Here is a 19,646-nt window from a genome sequence, read left to right on the forward strand (position 1 = left end):
GACAAAAAGAAATTGAGCGTGCATAACAATTCAACCCCCCAAAGTCAATACTTTGTAGAGCCACCTTTTGCAGCAATTACAGCTGCAAGTCTCTTGGGGTATGTCTCTATAAGTTTGGCACATCTAGCCACTGGGATTTTTGCCCATTCTTCAAGGCAAAACTTCTCCAGCTCCTTCAAATTGGATGGGTTCCGCTGGTGTACAGCAATCTTTAAGTCATACCACAGATTCTCAATTGGATTGAGGTCTGTGCTTTTACTAGGCCATTCCAAGACATTTAAATGTTTCCCTTTAAACCACTCAAGTGTTGCTTTAGCAGTATGCTTAGGGTCATTGTCCTGGTGGAAGGGGAGCCTACGTCCCAGTCTCAAATCTCTGGAAGACTGAAACCGGTTTCCCTCAAGAATTTCCCTGTATTTCTTCAGTTCTGACCAGTTTCCCAGTTCCTGCCAATGGAAAAACATCCCCACAGCATGATGCTGCCACCAGCATGCTTCACTGTGGGGATGGTGTTCTAGGGGTGATGAGAGGTGTTGGGTTTGCGCCAGACATAGTGTTTTCCTTGATGGCATAAAAGCTACATTTTAGTCTCATCTCACCAGAGTACAATCTTCCACATGTTTCGGGAGTCTCCCACCTGCCTTTTGGCGAACACCAAACGTGTTTGCTTATTTTTTTCTTTAAGCAATGACTTTTTTCTGTCCGCTCTTCCGTAAAGCCCAGCTCTGTGGAGTGTACAGCTTAAAGTGGTCCTATGGACAGATACTCCAATTTCCGCTGTGGAGCTTTGCAGCTCCTTCAGGGTTATCTTTGGTCTCTTTGTTGCCTCTCTGATTAATGCCCTCCCTGCCTGGTCCGTGAGTTTTGGTGGGCGGCGCTCTCTTGGCAGGTTTGTTGTGGTTCTTCTTTCAATATTCTCTCCATTTTTTAATCATGGATTTAATGGTGCTCCGTGGGATGTTCAACGTTTCTGATATTTTTTTATAACCCAACCCTGATCTGTACTTCTCCTCAACTTTGTCCCTGACCTGTTTGGAGAGCTCCTTGGTCTTCAAGGTGCCGCTTGCTTGGCGGTGCCACTTGCTTAATGGTGTTGCAGACTCTGGGGCCTTTCAGAACAGGTATATATACACTGAGATCATGTGACACTTAGAATGCACACAGGTGGACTTTATTTAACTAATTATGTGACTTCTGAAGGTAATTGGTTGCACCAGATCTTATTTAGGGGCTTCATAGCAAAGGGGGTGAATACATATGCATGCACCACCAGTTATTTTTTTCATTTCACTTCACCAATTTGAACTATTTTGTGTATGTCCATTACATGAAATCCAAATAAAATTACATTTAAATTACAGTTTGTAATGTTACAAAATAGGAAAACCGCCAAGGAAAACCGCAAGGCACTGTCTTTTTACCCTGACCCTTTACATTTTATTTGGTCTTTCAGCAAATGACTGAGTGGGACAGTTGGATAACTTTGATCTTTGTGTTGGCTTAAAGGGTGACAAGTTATTATCCTGTGTACCAATTAATTGATTGCGGTTGTCAAGCCTATGGCACTTGCAGTAATGACAGTGATTGCCCTTACCTAGTCTGGTCTCTACACTCTGGGCTCTGTAGTCATGGAGAATTGTCATGGTCCATATTTCAGCAGTGAGAGGGTGGTAGTAGCCACCCAGGAGAGAAAGACTCTCAGAGACTATACAGGAAGAGGAGAACATATCTTATAGATAATGATGAAAGTCTGACAAACCTTAGGAACTAAGACATATTTCTGAGTTAATAAAACTTTTAGAAAAATATATACACTTAGTGTACAAAACATTAAGGACACTTGCTATTTCCATGACATAGACTGACCAGGTGAATCTAGGTGGTCACTTGTTAAATCAGAGGGCCTGTTGTCCGGACCTCTGGCAGTCTCTATGGGGGTGTCACAGGGTTCAATTCTCGGGCCGACTCTCCTCTTTGTATACATCAATGATGACGCTCTTGCTGCTGGTGATTCTCTGATCCACCTCTATGCAGACGACACCATTCTGTATACAGTGAGGGAAAAAAGTATTTGATCCCCTGCTGATTTTGTACGTTTGCCCACTGACAAAGAAATGATCAGTCTATAATTTTAATGGTAGGTTTATTTGAACAGTGAGAGACATAATAACAACAACAAAAAATCCAGAAAAACGCATGTCAAAAATGTTATAAATTGATTTTCATTTTAATGAGGGAAATAAGTATTTGACCCCCTCTCAATCAGAAAGATTTCTGGCTCCCAGGTGTCTTTTATACAGGTAACGAGCTGCGATTAGGAGCACACTCTTAAAGGGAGTGGTCCTAATCTTAGTTTGTTACCTGTATAAAAGACACCTGTCCACAGAAGCAATCAATCAATCAGATTCCAAACTCTCCACCATGGCCAAGACCAAAAAGCTCTCCAAGGATGTCAGGGACAAGATTGTAGACCTACACAAGGCTGGAATGGGCTACAAGACCATCGCCAAGCAGCTTGGTGAGGAGGTGACAACAGTTGGTGCAATTATTCGCAAATGGAAGAAACACAAAAGAACTGTCAATCTCCCTCGGCCTGGGACTCCATGCAAGATCTCACCTCGTGGAGTTGCAATGATCATGAGAACGGTGAGGAATCAGCCCAGAACTACACGGGAGGATCTTGTCAATGATCTCAAGGCAGCTGGGACCATAGTCACCAAGAAAACAATTGGTAACACACTACGCCGTGAAGGACTGAAATCCTGCAGCGCCCGCAAGTTCCCCCTGCTCAAGAAAGCACATATACATGCCCGTCTGAAGTTTGCTAATGAACAGCTGAATGATTCAGAGGACAACTGGGTGAAAGTGTTGTGGTCAGATGAGACTAAAATGGAGCTCTTTGGCATCAACTCAACTCGCCATGTTTGGAGGAGGAATGCTGCCTATGACCCCAAGAACACCATCCCCACCGTCAAACACGGAGATGGAAACATTATGTTTGGGGGTGTTTTTCTGATAAGTGGACAGGACAACTTCACTGCATCAAAGGGACGATGGATGGGGCCATGTACCGTCAAATCTTGGGTGAGAACCTCCTTCCCTCAGTCAGGGCATTGAAAATGGGTCGTGGATGGGTATTCCAGCATGACAATGACCCAAAACACATGGCCAAGGCAACAAAGGAGTGGCTCAAGAAGAAGCACATTAAGGTCCTGGAGTGGCCTAGCCAGTCTGAAGGTTCGAGTTGCCAAACGTCAGCCTCGAAACCTTAATGACTTGGAGAAGATCTGCAAAGAGAAGTGGGACAAAATCTCTCCTGAGATGTGTGCAAACCTGGTGGCCAACTACAAGAAACGTCTGACCTCTGTGATTGCCAACAAGGGTTTTGCCACCAAGTACTAAGTCATGTTTTGCAGAGGGGTCAAATACTTATTTCCCTCATTAAAATGCAAATCAATTTATAACATTTTTGACATGTGTTTTTCTGGATTTTTGTTGTTGTTATTCTGTCTCTCACTGTTCAAATAATCCTACCATTAAAATGATAGACTGATCATTTCTTTGTCAGTGGGCAAACGTACAAAATCAGCAGGGGATCATACTTTTTTCCCTCACTGTACTTCTGGCCCCTTTTTGGACACTGTGTTAACTAACCTCCAGACGAGCTTCAATGCCATACAACTCTCCTTCCGTGGCCTCCAACTGCTCTTAAATGCAAGTAAAACTAAATGCATGCTATTCAATCGATCACTGCCCGCACCTGCCCGCCCGTCCAGCATCACTACTCTGGACGGCTCTGACTTAGAATACGTGGACAACTACAAATACCTAGGTGTCTGGTTAGACTGTAAACTCTCCTTCCAGACTCACATTAAGCATCTCCAATCCAAAATTAAATCTAGAATCGGCTTCCTATATTGCAACAAAGCATCCTTCACTCATGCTGCCAATCATACCCTCGTAAAACTGACGATCCTACCGATCCTCGACTTCGGCGATGTCATCTATAACAAATTGCATGCAGTCTATCACAGTGCCATCCGTTTTGTCACCAAAGCCCCATACACTACCCACCACTGCGGCCTATATGCTCTCGTTGGTTGGCCCTCGCTTCATACTTGTCGCCAAACCCACTGGCTACAGGTTATCTACAAGTCTCTGCTAGGTAAAGCCCCGCCTTATCTCAGCTCACTGGTCACCATAGCAGCACCCACTCATAGCACGCGCTCCAGCAGGTGTATCTCTGTACTGGCGGCAGAGAAGTCAGGCGCAGGAGAGCAAAACTGATTTACAACAGCGCAGTTTAATAAACATAAACCACCATAAACAGAACAATAAATCAATGGGTAAACAAAACCCGTTGCACACCAGCATAACGTGCACAAGCGCTACAATAAACAATTCCGGACAAGGACATGGGGGGGAACAGAGGGTTAAATACACAACATGTAATGATGGAATTGAAACCAGGTGTGTGGGAAGACAAGACAAAACAAATGGAAAATGAAAGGTGGATCGGGGATGGCTAGAAGACCGGTGACGTCGAATGCCGCCCGAACAAGGCGAGGGACCGACTTCGGTGGAAGTCGTGACAATCTCACTGGTCACCCCAAAGCCAATTCCTCCTTTGGTCGCCTTTCCTTCCAGTTCTCTGTGTAACCGATGTGAAATGGCTAGTTAGTTATCGGTGGTGCGCGCTAATAGCATTTCAATCAGTGACGTCACTCGCTCTGAGACTTGAAGTAGGGTTTCCCCTTGCGTTGCAAGGGCCGCGGCTTTTGTGGCGCGATGGGTAACGATGCTTTGTGGGGTGTCAGTTGTTGATGTGTGCAAGGAGCCCAGGTTGGGGCAAAGAGAGGGACGGAACCTACACTGTTACATCTGCTGCCAATGACTGGAACGAACTGCAAAAATCACTGAAGCTGGAGACTCATATCTCCCTCACTAGCTTTAAGCACCGGCTGTCAGAGCAGCTCACAGATCACTGCACCTGTACATAGCCCATCTGTAAACAGCCCATCTATCTACCTCATCCCCATACTGTATTTTTTTATTTATCTTGCTCCTTTGCACCCCAGTATCTCTACTTGCACATTCATCTTCTGCACATCTACCATTCCAGTGTTTAATTGCTAGTTTGTAATTACTTTGCCACCATGGCCTATTTATTGCCTTAACTCCCTTATCTTACCTCATTTGCACTCACTTTTTGTTTTATTTTTTCTATTGTATTATTGACTGTATGTTTTCTTTATTCCATATGTAACTCGGTGTTGTTTTGTGTCGAATTGCTATGCTTTATCTTGGCCAGGTCGCAGTTGCAAATGAGAACTTGTTCTCAACTAGCCTACCTGGTTAAATAAAGGTGAAATAAAAATTAAAAATTAAAATCCACTTTAATCAGTGTAGATAAAGGGGGTAGACAGGTTAAATAAGGATTTTTAAGCCTTGAGACAATTGAGACATGGATTATGTATGTGTGCCATTCAAAGGGTGAATGGGCAAGACAAAATATTTAAGTGCCTTTGAATGGGGTATGGTAGTAGGTGCCAGGAGCACCGTTTTGTGTCAAGAACTGCAATGCTGCTGGGTTTTTCATGCTCAATAGTTTCCCGTGTGTATCAAGAATGGTCCACCACCCAAAGGACATCCAGCCAACTTGACCCAACTGTGGGAAGCATTGGAGTCAACATGGGCCAGCATCCCTGTGGAAAGCCTTCAACACCTTGTAGAGTCCATGCCCCAACGAATTGAGGCGAGGGTGTTTTGTACACTCAGTTTATACAGTAGAGAGAGTGAGAGAGGCAGCAGGGGGCGCAACAAGTTGTTTTCTTCTCTGTCGTTCCCATGACTTTCATTCTCTCTCTGAGTAGAATTGTGTTTCAGGACGCCAGAGATAGAGAGAGCGTGCGTGAGAGAGAAAGAGAGAGAGAGAGAGAGAGAGAGAGAGAGAGAACGTGAACGGAATAATGTCATGTTGACCAGTGACCAGCACGTTTACAGAACGTTTGGATATTTGTAGCGGTTTTAAAATGGATTAACTGATTCGGTGGTAGTAACTTTTTTACACCTGGATGGAACTCTGTCGATAGTTTGGATTATGAGGATAACTGGCGCCACAATTTACCATTGAGAAGCAGCAATACTGCACTGGAGAAAGCAACAAGGTAGCAAACACAAGCACAGTCATCCAAGGTAGGAACAGACCATTTACGTTTTATGAAAGTGTAATAATATAGGCCTAATAATAATCATAATAGCCTAATCGTAATGATATAATACATTAGAAACATTATTATGCAATTGATTACATTATTGACATTTTAGTAATTTATCCATAAATATGCTTATAATGTTTTTGTTTGTCGACTAATTTCTTTCAAAGAGAATTCAAATGGTAGCCTACATGTTACGTTTCTCATAAATCGCAAAGGATTTCAGATTTGAAAGTGTAATTTAATTTGGCTCACTACTGCGCGCTCACACTTTAAATCAAAATCCCTCAGCCTGGACTAGAGCCTCCTGTCCCGTCCCTGTCGGGTTTGACAGAATGTCGATCTTTTTGCGCAGGGTGCAGCCAGCTTTCTATTTGTTGATAGCACAGATATATACATGCCTGCAATTGTGATGTTGTTTACCATAACGAAATAATATTTGTAATAGACCAGCCTCATAATACGTTTTAAAGACGTTTGAAGTAATAGGCTTAGCCTACATGTTTTTGGATCAATTAAAATCTAGGCTATTGTGAAAATAAAGTAAATAGATATTGGAATATTTTTTATTTAACGGAACTTTCCAAACCTCACATGGAGTGGAATTGCACCAACAAAACAGATAGGTCTATGTTTAAGTTGAAGTGATCTTTAAACCCCCACATTCATCATACCAAGTGTGGTTTATTTTGAGAGATGCATCACAGATGAGTTTTTACTACAAGCACAGTGATAAAAGCGTCACTGCAGTCCAGCCATCTGAAAATGGAGTCCTGTTTCAGTGGGTGGCCACTCATTAGGACCAGGGTTAGGGTCAAGTGTCAACACACATGGTCAAGTGGGTAGAAGCAGGACCTTCAGACAAACTGAGACACTAAAGAGCAGACCTGACACTGCATGTGGTCTTGAGGAGAAAGCTTTGTGTTAAATATGATATTACTGCTTTATTGCTGTGTTATTAATGTCATTATGTCTGCAAGTACAACATATATTTTTTTTAGGTGCTGTAGCCCTCAAAATCTAGGAGATATGAGGGAACTTTGTATCTGGATTCTGAGGTGAGATATCACTTGCCACTTACAATCACTTTGGTGTACACTGAACAGACTCATCTTAAACCTGTTGTATCACACTGCAGCTGCTGACCATGCACTATGCATGACTCAATTTCATAAGTTTGTTTTAATTGTCTCCATTTTAGATTATAATACTTTTTCTCTGTAAAAAATGCTGTTAAATGTATTATAGCTCAGGATGCTATCTGTCACACACAGAGTTTCCATGCTTCTGCTGCTGCTCAGGCCATATCCCCTGGATTGCCAACTCACTATAGACCACAGGAAGGTCAGTAGAGTGACTGGGGGTCAGCAGAGGGGAGAAGGGGAGCAGGGAGGGGGTTGTGCTGGGTGGAGGGAACGATATCCGTGTTTTAACATGTGTGTGGTCTGTTTGACATCCCCAAGCCCAGGGCAATAGACCTCCCTCATGTGTTTGCAGCCTGAGAATCAATTTATCACTGCCAAAGAAGGCATGATCTTGTCTTCCGATCGTAACCGTAGCCAATTAACACCCTCCAGTTCACAGAGGATGCATATCCTTTCAACTGTACAGGGGAAGTTTATAGTGTCTGCTGCCGTGATGATATTGTTCAACCACAAAGCCATTAAATACAACACATAGAGGATCATGCCAGCAGTCAGCAATACATCCCCTTCAACCTCAGTGCTATGAGAAATGGAGAGAGAGAGAGAGAGAGAGAGAGAGAGAGAGAGAGAGAGAGAGAGAGAGAGAGAGAGAGAGAGAGAGAGAGAGAGAGAGAGAGAGAGAGAGAGAGAGAGAGAGAGAGAGAGAGAGAGAGAGAGAGAGAGAGAGAGAGAGCAAATGAATGATGGACCAATATTTATAACTGTACTTTGTGGAGAGTGTTGATGGACATGCTAACTGTCTGACGGGGCATTCCTCTCTGGGAGAGAGTTTGTCTCTGTTGGCCCTCTGCGTTTCCAGGAGTCCAGCTGTTTGACCCATGGCTGACCCTGGAGATGACAGTGGAGTAGAGTTACAAAGGCTGCAGCGAGGAGGAGGCCATGGTCTGAGTGATCTCTGAATAGCCCCATGTCGGTGACTGACAGAAGGATAGCTATCTGCCAAGTCTCCCTACTATCCCTACCGTTTGGGTATTCTCTTACAGTCTTCTCAACGCCAATGGGCGGCTGAGCCTTTACCATGTGCATGTGTAAGCTCACAGAGGACAGGATGAATGTAGACAAAGTGGCTCTTAAAGAGCTGGATTTCCTTCTTTGCGGCTCCTCGGGCAAAGCTGGCTGGCGCAGGGCAGTGTTGGCTGGCGCAGGGTCCTGAGACAGAGAGTGCAGTGATAGCCACTAACGCGCTAATACGTCTCTGGCAGCGTTACACAGAGGGCTAGAGTCAACAGAGGGATATGCAGGTAGTCAGTAGGGGATGGGAGAGTAACAGACAACCTCTAATCAGACAAATCTGGGCTTTATCCGACATGAACAGAAGCTCATTGCATACACAGCGAGGGAGAGAGAAAACCGTTGTTGATGACATGAGGTCATTGTCTCATTGGCTTCAAGTCTTTCATGAATAATGATGTTATTCTTTTGCTTCTCTACTCTGCTCTGCTCTCATGTCTGTTTCATGTTATCCATGCCGTGGGTGGTGTAGGGCTTTAACTCAGGATGTTCCTACAGGTTCCTCAAAGGGCAGAGCCCCAGCAGCAGGAGGCTGGAGGAGTGCAGGGTGGGGCCCCAGGCTCCTGGGGCTCCTGGGGGCCTTGGTCCTCCTGCTCCCGTTCCTGTGGGGGAGGGGTTCAGGAACAGAACCGACCCTGCCTACCCTCCCACACCCTCTCCATGGGTGCTGTTGCCTACCCCTCCAGGCCGGATGGCCACCACCCCAACCAGAACCCAGGCCATGTAGTGTCTGCCCTAAGACCCACTGTCCCGCTGCACCGCACCAACTCTGGGAGACCCCCACCGTCCAACAGCAACACCAGCTTGGCCAGCCGAGGGGAGCTGAGGGACCAGCAGAGAGACAGAGAGGCCCATGCTGGACGCAGGTACAGTATCTATCACACCATACAGACAGGGGCCTGTCTCTGTCTTTCAGTCTGACCTGTGTTTAATGCCCTGCATGCTGAGCAGCCCAGTCTAAAAGTGTCTCTGTGGAGCTCCAGCTCACTCCATGGTCCATTGGACTCCCCTCCAGTGTAAAGCTATTCTTTTATGGAGGGAGTCAATGGCTCGGCTTGTGCTTGGCGGGTTTGTGGCCTCGAGTTAAAAAGCTTTTAAATAAATAGAGCTGACAGTTGAGTAATGGGGGTTGTTGACGTAGGAATCCAAGCCTCCAGACAAAAGCGCTCTCCGCTCGGCGCTTGTTTGCTGACACTAATATCCATCCGCTTCTCAGAAGTAATTTGCACCTGTGATGTGTATCTTTGACATTTTGTTTGACAGTCTTTGATAGTCCAGTCAACACATTTTGAACGTAAACAAGTGCCGTAAGTGGAGGCTATTTAGCACAGACAATTGTCTTTACCCGTGTGTGTGTGTGTGTGTGTGTGTGTGTGTGTGTGTGTGTGTGTGTGTGTGTGTGTGTGTGTGTGTGTGTGTGTGTGTGTGTGTGTGTGTGTGTGTGTGTGTGTGTTTTCAGGAGGGGCAGTGACAGTCCCATCATTCCAGGGAAGTATGGCTATGGGAGGATGCCTTACGTTGTGTCTCTCCAGACAGACACAGGCCAGACGTCTGGGACAGAGACCGGGGCTGGTCGCTCCCACAGACAGAGACGCTCCCCGCTCTCTGACCCCAGCCCGTCAGCCACCAGGCACAGAGGCCACAGTCCAAACCCCTACCATCTGCCATACAACAACCCCCATCTCCACAGCTACAGCCCAGTCCATCACCAGCCCCCAGCCTCCCCTCCCAGGGCTAACCCTAACTCTAACCCTAACCCAGCCTCCCAGCCCAGGTCAAACCCTAACCCAGCCTCCCCTCCCAGGGCTAACCCTAACTCTAACCCTAACCCTAACCCAGCCTCCCAGCCCAGGTCAAACCCTAACCCAGCCTCCCCTCCCAGGGCTAACCCTAAACTCTAACCCTAACCAGCTAACCCTCCCAGGGCTCGGGCTAACTCTAACCCTAACCCAGCCTCCCAGCCCAGGTCTAACCCTAACCCAGCCTCCCCTCCCAGGGCTAACCCTAACTCTAACCCTAACCCAGCCTCCCAGCCCAGGTCTAACCCTAACCCAGCCTCCCCTCCCAGGGCTAACCCTAACTCTAACTCTAACCCTAACCCAGCCTCCCAGCCCAGGTCTAACCCTAACTCTAACTCTAACCCTAACCCAGCCTCCCCTCCCAGGGCTAACTCTAACTCTAACCCTAACCCAGCCTCCCAGCCCAGGTCTAACCCTAACCCAGCCTCCCCTCCCAGGGCTAACCCTAACTCTAACCCTAACCCAGCCTCCCAGCCCAGGTCTAACCCTAACCCAGCCTCCCCTCCCAGGGCTAACCCTAACTCTAACTCTAACCCTAACCCAGCCTCCCAGCCCAGGTCTAACCCTAACTCTAACTCTAACCCTAACCCAGCCTCCCAGCCCAGGTCTAACCCTAACCCAGCCTCCCCTCCCAGGGCTAACTCTAACTCTAACCCTAACCCAGCCTCCCAGCCCAGGTCTAACCCTAACCCAGCCTCCCCTCCCAGGGCTAACTCTAACTCTAACCCTAACCCAGCCTCCCAGCCCAGGGCTAACTCTAACTCTAACCCTAACCCAGCCTCCCAGCCCAGGTCTAACCCTAACCCAGCCTCCCCTCCCAGGGCTAACCCTAACTCTAACCTTAACCCAGCCTCCCAGCCCAGGGCTAACCCTAACTCTAACCCTAACCCTAACCCAGCCCACAAGCACAGGTCTAGCCCTAATCCAGCCTCCCAGCCCAGGGCTAACCCTAACTCTAACCCCAACCCAGCCCCCCAGCCCAGGTCTAACCCTAATTCTAACCCACCCTGGTCCTCCTCACTCTACCAGCCCAGCCAAGGGCACCAACCTAGGCAGGAGCAGCAGCACTCATCCAGCCAGGCCTCAGCAGCTCAGCAATCCTTTGGACGGCCCTACAAACCCCTGCCCACCTCCTCCTGTGTGGGAGAGCACAACCAGTACAAGATTTGCAACACCAATGTAAGAACGGTTCAGCCATCACTTATGATCATTTATGAATTAATCCCTCACTGTAACCCACAGCTAAACAGCTAAATCAATCATGAAGGGTAAAATATGGAGGTTATTAAGAAAGATGAGGTCTGATAAGACAAATATAGTGGAGATGTTGCGATGGTTGACTTTGCTAGACTGGAATTTACCTTGGGGGGGAATGTGGCCATGTCTGGACTTAGTAGGCCGGGGGACACATATTCACTCTCTTTCTATCTGTCTATATGTCTGTCCAGGCCTGTCCTCCAGCCAGTAGACACATCAGAGTGGTGCAGTGTTCTTCCTACAACAGCTATCCCTTCATGGGTCGACTGTACGAGTGGGAGCCTTTCAATGAAGGTATGGGTGTGTCTCGCCATGTTTTTCATATTGCCTTGGTGTTGGACAATATTATCCAAGGTGTGAGGTGATGTAAGCGCCAAAGTATGTCACCTGTCTCGGCCATTTTGATGAATGTCCTGAGCTGCCAGATAGCTGTTTAGAGATCTAGGTGTCTTAAGTATCCAAGCAACAGTCAAAACACCTCAAGGATAGACAATTACTTTTAGGATACTGATTAACATTTGATGTTTTTCTTCTCTCTGTTGGAGTGAATGGCATTTACTGCAGATGTATGACTAGATTAAAGCTCAAATAACTTCACTTTAGTTGATGAGGACAAGTCAAGTTTGCTTGATACCTATCTCAAACACATGAACATGCAATTACAACACTTTTAGCAATAGCTGTCCTTGTAAACCTCATGAGCTAATGCACAAAACATCTGAGTGAAGTCCAAGTGCAGGTGGATTACAAACCTGACGTTACATTCACCCCACTGCCTGCCAACTCCCAGTGGTTTCCAGGCCTGGAGGGCATCTGCCACCCTCCCACACAAGAGACACCACCCAGAGATCTGTGGTTCTAATTAGCACTAATGGATCATCAGAGAGGAGAAAATAACCTGTTAACTTCCCTTGATCCCTTGGATTTATTAAGAATTTGGTTAGCTTTCCTTGAATCCCTCGTTGTTGCTTGGCATTACCTTTCACCACACAGCATTACTGTAGAAGGCACACTGCAAACATTGATTTACTCATCACTTGTAATCACAGGATAATTGTGAGAACGTGCCAGTATCTAGTCCACTCCTCGCATCAGTTGCTAGATGGCAGCATGGCTCAATGGAAGAAAACAACTCTGCATCTCTTCACCAATTACTGCACTACATCACAATTCTAATGCAGCAGTCTACCCAGCTTGTCCACCAACATTAAACAATGTACATTTACAGCCCTGCCAGGCACCCTACTAGAGAGAGATAATGTTTTGTACTCATAAATCATATCAAATCATTCGTTTCTGTGTCTCCTCTGTCACAGTTTCAGGGGACCAGCGTTGTGAGCTCAACTGTCGTGCGACCGGTTTCCGCTTCTACGTGCGTCAGTCGGATAGGGTCATCGATGGGACGCCGTGCGGCCAGAACGAGACTTCCATCTGTGTGGCAGGGAGGTGCCAGGTAGGACACTTAACTCATTTACCAGTGGCCTGGCCAGGCCTGTGGACAGGCCTGTGGACTCCTGCCGAACCACTCAGAACAGAACGGAACAGAACAGTGACAGGATGGGTGGAATCAGAGGAAAGAAAAGCTTAATTCATTGAGATGAAAGGTTGACATCATTCCACACAAACCTTCAAACACGTGAAAACACAGCCCCAAAAGAGTTCTCAAGATCAACTGCATCCAAATGCAAGATACAGTATTTTTTATTAAAGACATTTAATCAATTATACATAACCAGCAGAGGGCAGCAGAGTATAACACTGTTATCTGTCCATAAGGAGTGAAACAGAGGTCAGCTTGGGGTGACTGGGTTGACTAGGTTCTGAGTCCAGGATCTGGGATCTCAATGAAGGATTATGACGGACATATTTGTTCCTTTGACTTGATTTTTTATACGCATCTCTAAAACACACCTGTGGCCAGAACTTGGAAAGACAACAGTCCCTGTGTAAACCTGTGCTATTGACTGGCTATGTGTCCAGTGTGCAGCTGTATACGTTTTACTTCTTATTTCATCAGGATTTAACTCTGAGAGATGCTTTTCCAATATGATTTTAAGCCATAATTCTGAGTGAACCCTTTCCAAGTTGCGCTCTAGGAACTCGTGCTTGCCTCTGAGTCTCCCTTCAGCCCAATTTGCTGCGCTCTCAACCACATTTTTCCCCCCATGGAGATCTTTACTATATTAAGATTTAATCAAGATAAAGAGTCTCTCTGATCTCATATTAGCTTTGAGTAATTTCCACTTTTAATACCAGTGAAATTGTGATTTATCACAGGGGCCAGTGTTCTCACCAGACCTCCAGCCCTCCAGCCGATAGATCTCTGGGCAGTGTGGGGACTAGCTGACCCCATGGAGGGAGTGGTCTGCTTTTATGTGGCCGGGGTGGGATCTCACTCAGTATTCATGCAGCTGGTCTGTGGTATGCGGGTGTGGTATGGACTGCAGAGTGCACTGTACTGTACTCTACTATACTGTACTGTGCTGTACTGGACTGGACTGTACTGAAGCTTATACTGTTGTGGTATGGACAGTAGTCTGGACTAGACTTTCTGGACTGGACTGGACTCTACTGTACTCTACTGTACTGGACTGTACTCTACTGTAGCTTATACTGCTGTGGTCTGTGGGTGTGGTATGAACTGCAGTGTGTACTGTACTCTACTCTATGTGTCTGGGTCCTTTTTGGCTCTCTGTCTCTGATACCCTGTAGTGAGTTGCCCAGTAGGTTTACTTGTGTATAACACGGTCCATCTCTGTCCAAGGCGGACCCTGGATTTGAACCGACGCCAATGTCAACACCACTTACCCAGAAAGCCAAGGCATTTCCGACAGTGCTTTAGTATTTCCGACAGTAACTTCGCCATCTGCAACACATTGTGAGCTAAACCAACCAGGGACCATTCTGTTCTCTCACTACTAGGGAACATATTGAGGCCTGATTTCTGTGTATACTCACCTAGGGAATATATTCAGCAGGTCAGGGCACATCCCATAGTAGCAGTGAGATGCTGTCATAAATTATATTGAGGAGACCAAAGTAGACTGATGACATAGACACAGAAACATCTGCTTTTCCTGCCTTGGCCCTTTTTGCTTGCGTACCATAAAACCACATCTCCTACTGTAGCTGTAACCCAAGGCTCTGTTTATTCTGCCCTCTGTGTGGAGCTGGAGTCAGTTTGCAGCAGGCATCTCTTTATTTTGAATGGTCAAACTTTGACTGTTATTTCACAAGGTGTCTGCAGAGGCTTATGGCTGCGTTCTCTTTGAGCTCAATCAGATTTAGCCTATAGATATGTTGCATAGAGTAGAGTCCAGGTCTGTTTCTGCCTTGTCTGTTTCCTGTGGTCCTGCTCTATAGAAAGCAGACCTGTCCTGAACTCTGTGTTGCTGTTTTTAATAAGCTCAGGGTGTGTGTGAGTGTGTATGTGTGTGTGTGCGGATGGGGGTGATTTTCAAGTGTGATGAGAGGTTGTGCTGGAGCGAGTAATGCAGGAATATGCGTGTTTATTTATATGTACCACACACACCAATAGATAAGTAGAGTTTCCCACTGCAGATCCTGGAGAGCTTGGCATCCTGCCCACTCACACCCCTATAGCTCTACAATCCTAAATACACACTGTAGACACAGACAGGTTTGACCTAAATTAGGCTAAGTGACAATCCCTGTATTATTGCAGTAGATCATTTGTTCTCAATGATTTACCTGGCTAAATACAGGTTGAATAAATAAATATTGATCCCCTACTCTTTCTATTAGTCGGGCTAAACACATGCCTTTTGTGTGGTCCATCCCTGATCAATATGATAAACAACCTAGCTCTCAATCTGACCTCTGACCTAAGGTGTCCCTGCATGCCTCTTGCTCATGTTCCTGACCCACTTTGATGATATATCAGTCAGACTTTATAGCTCAGTAAACACGGTGACATTTCCTTTAGGTCCATGTCTCAGAGCTCATGCTGTTAGTCAGGCAGTGAGTTGAGTATCAGAATATTAGAGAATGTCAGAAAAACTGAACATCTTCTTTCTTCAAAATGGCCCAAGATAGTATGAAAAAAGGATTTGGCAGATATCCAGTAGTCATAGGTTAAAAATGTCAGTAAAGCCTGCTTGTATTGGTCCCTATTAAGTCCCTGTGCTTACTGTGAGACAGGCAGGCTGCATGCTGAATGTAAGAGAGCTTAGCTGGCTAAACACTTGGTCTGTTCTGTAGTCTCTTTGTGCTCAGAGTCTTGTTTTGTATTAAGATTGGTCTTCCTACAGCTGTGATGCCTTGGCTCCAATGAGCCGCCTCAGGGCTGTGGAACTGGGTTATATGCAATGCACTCTTGGTTAAAAAGCTCAACATAACTGTGGAATTGCACTACACACTTGATTAGATAGCTCAACATAAACGGTGAAATGAATGACGTTGAATGACTCTTGGCATGTGGCCCACTGTGATCTCCTAAGGCTCGTAAGAAAATTAACGGAATGGTGCCAGGTTTCATAGCAGCACTAGAACCATCCGGCATGGAGGTATTCTCAGAGCTAGAGAGACATCTATCTCTGTCAGTGAGAGAGTAGTAAACCATATTCTACTACTACAGTCCCGTTAGCTCAGTTGGTAGAGCATGGCGCCAGGATGGTGGGTTTGATTCCCGGGGCCACCCATACATAACATTGTATGCACGCTTTGGATAAAAGGCTTTGCTAAATGCTATAGATGTATTACATACAGTGGGCTCCAAAATTACTGGCACCCCTGACTGGCAATGCACAAACAATACTTAAAAAAATATAAACAATATTATTTTAGAGATAAACTCAAAATACCAATGTGAGAAATACTGTACTTGATTAATGTTTCAATGGAACCCACCAAAATAATTTATTGATTTAATAAAAAATCTATGTCCTCCAAATCAAGGTTTCACAATTAATGGCGCCCTTAAAGATAATTATAAATCACATCTACCAAAATTAAACCAGGAATTAATTTCCACTTATTTAAGTTTATCTAAGTCTTAAGGAACTATATTGAGCCATTACATCACTTCCTGTTTCACTAGGGTATAAAAATTAGGTAACACGCATGCAATATCCCTTTGTCATCCAACACCTTGAAGAAAACAAAAGAACTGGCAGTTCAAAAGAGACAGATGGTCGTAGACCTTCATAAATCTGGTAATGGCTACAAGAAGATCCACAAACGATTGAATATACCATTGAGCACTGTCAGGGCAATTATTATAACATTCAAAAGATATGGAACAGTTAAAAACCTCACGGGTAGAGGACGCAAATGCATTTTGCCCCCCAGGATAGGGAGGAGGATGGTGAGAGAAGCAACAAAATCCCCAAGAATCACTGTGAAAGAATTGCAGGCCTTGGTGGCGTCTTGGAATCACCAGGTTTAAAAAAGCACTATCAGACGCCACTTCCACAACCACAGGCTCTTTGGAAGGGTTGCCAGAAGAAAGCCCTTTCTGACCCCAAGACACAGACGCAAGCGCTTGGAGTTTGCCAAACATCATTTAAATTATGACTGGAAGAAGGTGCTCTGGTCAGATGAGACCAAAATTGAACGTTTTGGTCAGATACAGCATCGGCATGTTTGGCGTCAAAACAGAGATGCGTACAAGGAGAGGCACCTCATACCCACGGTGAAATATGGTGTTGGGTCAGTGATGTTTTGGGGCTGTTTTAATTCCAGAGGTCCAGGAACACTGGTTAAGATTGATGGCATAAGGAATTCCACCAAGTATCAGGCAATTTTGGCTGACAATCTGGTTGCCTCTGCCAGAAGGCTGGGACTTGGCCGTAGGTGGACTTTCCAACAAGACAATGACCCAAAACATACCTCAAGATCCATGTAGAAATGGTTCTGTGACAACAAAATCAATGTTCTGCCATGGCCATCTGTCGCCGGACCTCAATCCAATCAAAAATCTGTGGGCTGAGTTGAAGAGGGCAGTTGATAAGCGCAAACCCAAGAATGTGAAGGATCTTGAAAGGATCTGCATAGAGGAATGGTCCAAAATCCCTCCAAATGTGTTCCTTAACCTTGTCAAACATTACTGGAAAGACTCCATGCTGTTATCCTTGCCAGAGTACTAAATGAGGAGTGCCAATAATTATGAAACTTTGATTTTGGTGAAATGTATTTTGTATTAAATAGTTGTATGATTTTGTTTGGTTCCATTGAAACATTAATAAAGTACAGTATTTCTCACATGTTGGTATTTTGAGTTTATCTCTATAATTATACTGTTTATATTGTTTAAAGTATTGTTTGTGCATTGCCAGTCAGGGGTGCCAGTAATTTTGGAGCCACAGTACATTACTTTAGCAGACTGAGAACACTGCTAAGTTCTTCTCTCTACACGGGTGCTTTAGTTGATGCTTTCCATGGGATGCCTTAAATTCCACAGGGCTCACACACATCTCACTCAGATCCATGGGACACATCCTCAAATCCACCCTTCTTGTCTAATGGCTTTTTGTTACTGGACACGGTACCCATATGCTACTGTCTACTCTGGTTGAGTTGATGTGGTATTTCTACGTACAGTACAGTAGAGGAAAATCTTACATAGGGTGTAGGAATATCTCTATAGGTATTGTAAAGTGACAAATGAGTTATTTGGGGTCTTTGACATGAGGAAGCAAAGAGTAAGCAAAGAACAGAGAGAATGAGCTGGAAGCTGCTCTTTTGATCAGCATTACTACTAAAGATGGCAGCTGAAAAACTTTGTGGCTTCTTATATGGCTTCCTGTATTTTCCTCGAAACAGAAAAATTTGGTCAGAACTGTTTGAACTTGTCATGATCCTCAGCGCATGTGCTACTGACTCTACCTACCAAGAAATGTGTTATTTCAGGTGCTGTTTCTCCCCTCTGTATAACACAAAGAGGAAAAGCCTGTCCTCTGTAGAGGACTGTTACATTTTCCTACTTATATTATAGTCAGGATATCTCTACTTGTTAACAGAATTATGTCTTCATAAAGAGCCTTCATCATGAGAGTGAGTACAACAGTATTAGTGTAGTGTGCACTGTAAACTGTGTTTGACCGATGCATAGAGGCTAAACGAGGTCTCTTTAGGATACCCCTCTGTCTCTTAACAGTGGAAAGACTGAGCCCTACCTATGAACCATGAGCTTAATGTGAAAGGCTTGGACCTTGTCACTGAATATGGTGCGCCTCATACACGATCCAGGTTTTATGCTGAAAGAAGGAAAACCCAGATTTGAGCCATAGAAAATGTTGAAAGTGGTTACACATTTCAGATGGATGCTAAAATAAAGCTGCTTTTATGGCTGGAATTCCATTGAGCTGCTCTTTCTCTTTATATGCCAAGGATAGGCACTTGAGAAGGGTGTGTGTATTTTTGAAGGCCAATCTCTGACCACACACTTTTCTGCTTGCGGGTGATGGTGGGGCTGAAGATCCACCTCAATAGCTGGAGGGTGTGTTCTGAGTGCTCTGCGGATAATTAGGAGATAAAGCTTTTACCACATCCACCGTAGCAGTAACTTAATGACCCCCCCCCCCTAAAATCCTCAACATCCACTGTTGGTCATTCTGGTCAAGACTTTCACATGCATTATACCTCTCTTTTTATTTCACATTTGCTGTGTTTTTATTGAACACTGAGGGTAGAGTGCTAGCCTAGGCCCTATACCATTTACATAACAGATGGCCCTCCTGTTCCTTCCTTTAAACTTTCTTCACACCAGTTAAAGAAACATTTCTCTGTGAATGTATTCAATAGTACCATATGGTTTCGTATGGTTTCAAGCAACAAGAGTATAAGGGTAAAATGACCTCTTAAAGGCTGAAAATAGTGTGGTTTCAACAGGTAGGCTAACACAGGTCCCAGTTCTGACAGGGTAAAACCATAGACTCCTACTTCTTTAATTTAGCGGTCTCTTCCCCAGAGCCTTGTCTTGGCGGTCGAAGTCAGCTCTGCTGATCCAGGTCCTCCACTGGTGTCTTTGCCAGTGCTCTGTCTGTTCCATATCTCACTTTCATTATGTGTGTGAGGCCAGATTGTGTGTCTGTGTGAGTCTATGGGTCCGTCCTTCCCTGGGTCCTGGGTCAGGAGCTTGGCTGCCTGGCTGGCTGGCCGTTGCAGTGGCTCCCACTCCTCCCCAGTGCTGCTGTGGC

At 45.3% G+C, this 19,646-nt stretch overlaps 1 protein-coding gene across 1 annotated transcript; it reads left to right on the plus strand.

Annotated features, from left to right (window-relative positions):
• Positions 1-5,915: 5,915 nt before the first annotated feature.
• LOC106562370 (thrombospondin type-1 domain-containing protein 4) lies at positions 5,916-14,868 on the plus strand. The gene is made up of 9 exons (XM_045690388.1): positions 5,916-6,195; positions 7,217-7,273; positions 7,490-7,559; positions 8,930-9,297; positions 9,891-10,221; positions 11,260-11,409; positions 11,679-11,781; positions 12,804-12,940; positions 14,851-14,868. Exons 2-9 carry the CDS (start codon positions 7,245-7,247, stop codon positions 14,866-14,868), a joined length of 1,206 nt encoding a protein of 401 aa, XP_045546344.1. The 5' UTR covers positions 5,916-6,195; positions 7,217-7,244.
• Positions 14,869-19,646: the final 4,778 nt, after the last annotated feature.

The sequence above is a fragment of the Salmo salar genome, chromosome ssa11 (assembly GCF_905237065.1).
Source record: "Salmo salar chromosome ssa11, Ssal_v3.1, whole genome shotgun sequence".
Classification (NCBI taxonomy): domain Eukaryota; kingdom Metazoa; phylum Chordata; class Actinopteri; order Salmoniformes; family Salmonidae; genus Salmo; species Salmo salar.

Excerpts from the sequence above, each read along its gene's own strand:
- LOC106562370 (XM_045690388.1), top strand. The coding sequence starts at position 7,245 with ATGAGGGAACTTTGTATCTGGATTCTGAG. Across the intron at positions 7,274-7,489 it reads CTTTGTATCTGGATTCTGAG|AGTTTCCATGCTTCTGCTGC; the intron begins GTGAGATATCAC and ends TGTCACACACAG. Across the intron at positions 9,298-9,890 it reads GAGGCCCATGCTGGACGCAG|GAGGGGCAGTGACAGTCCCA; the intron begins GTACAGTATCTA and ends GTGTGTTTTCAG.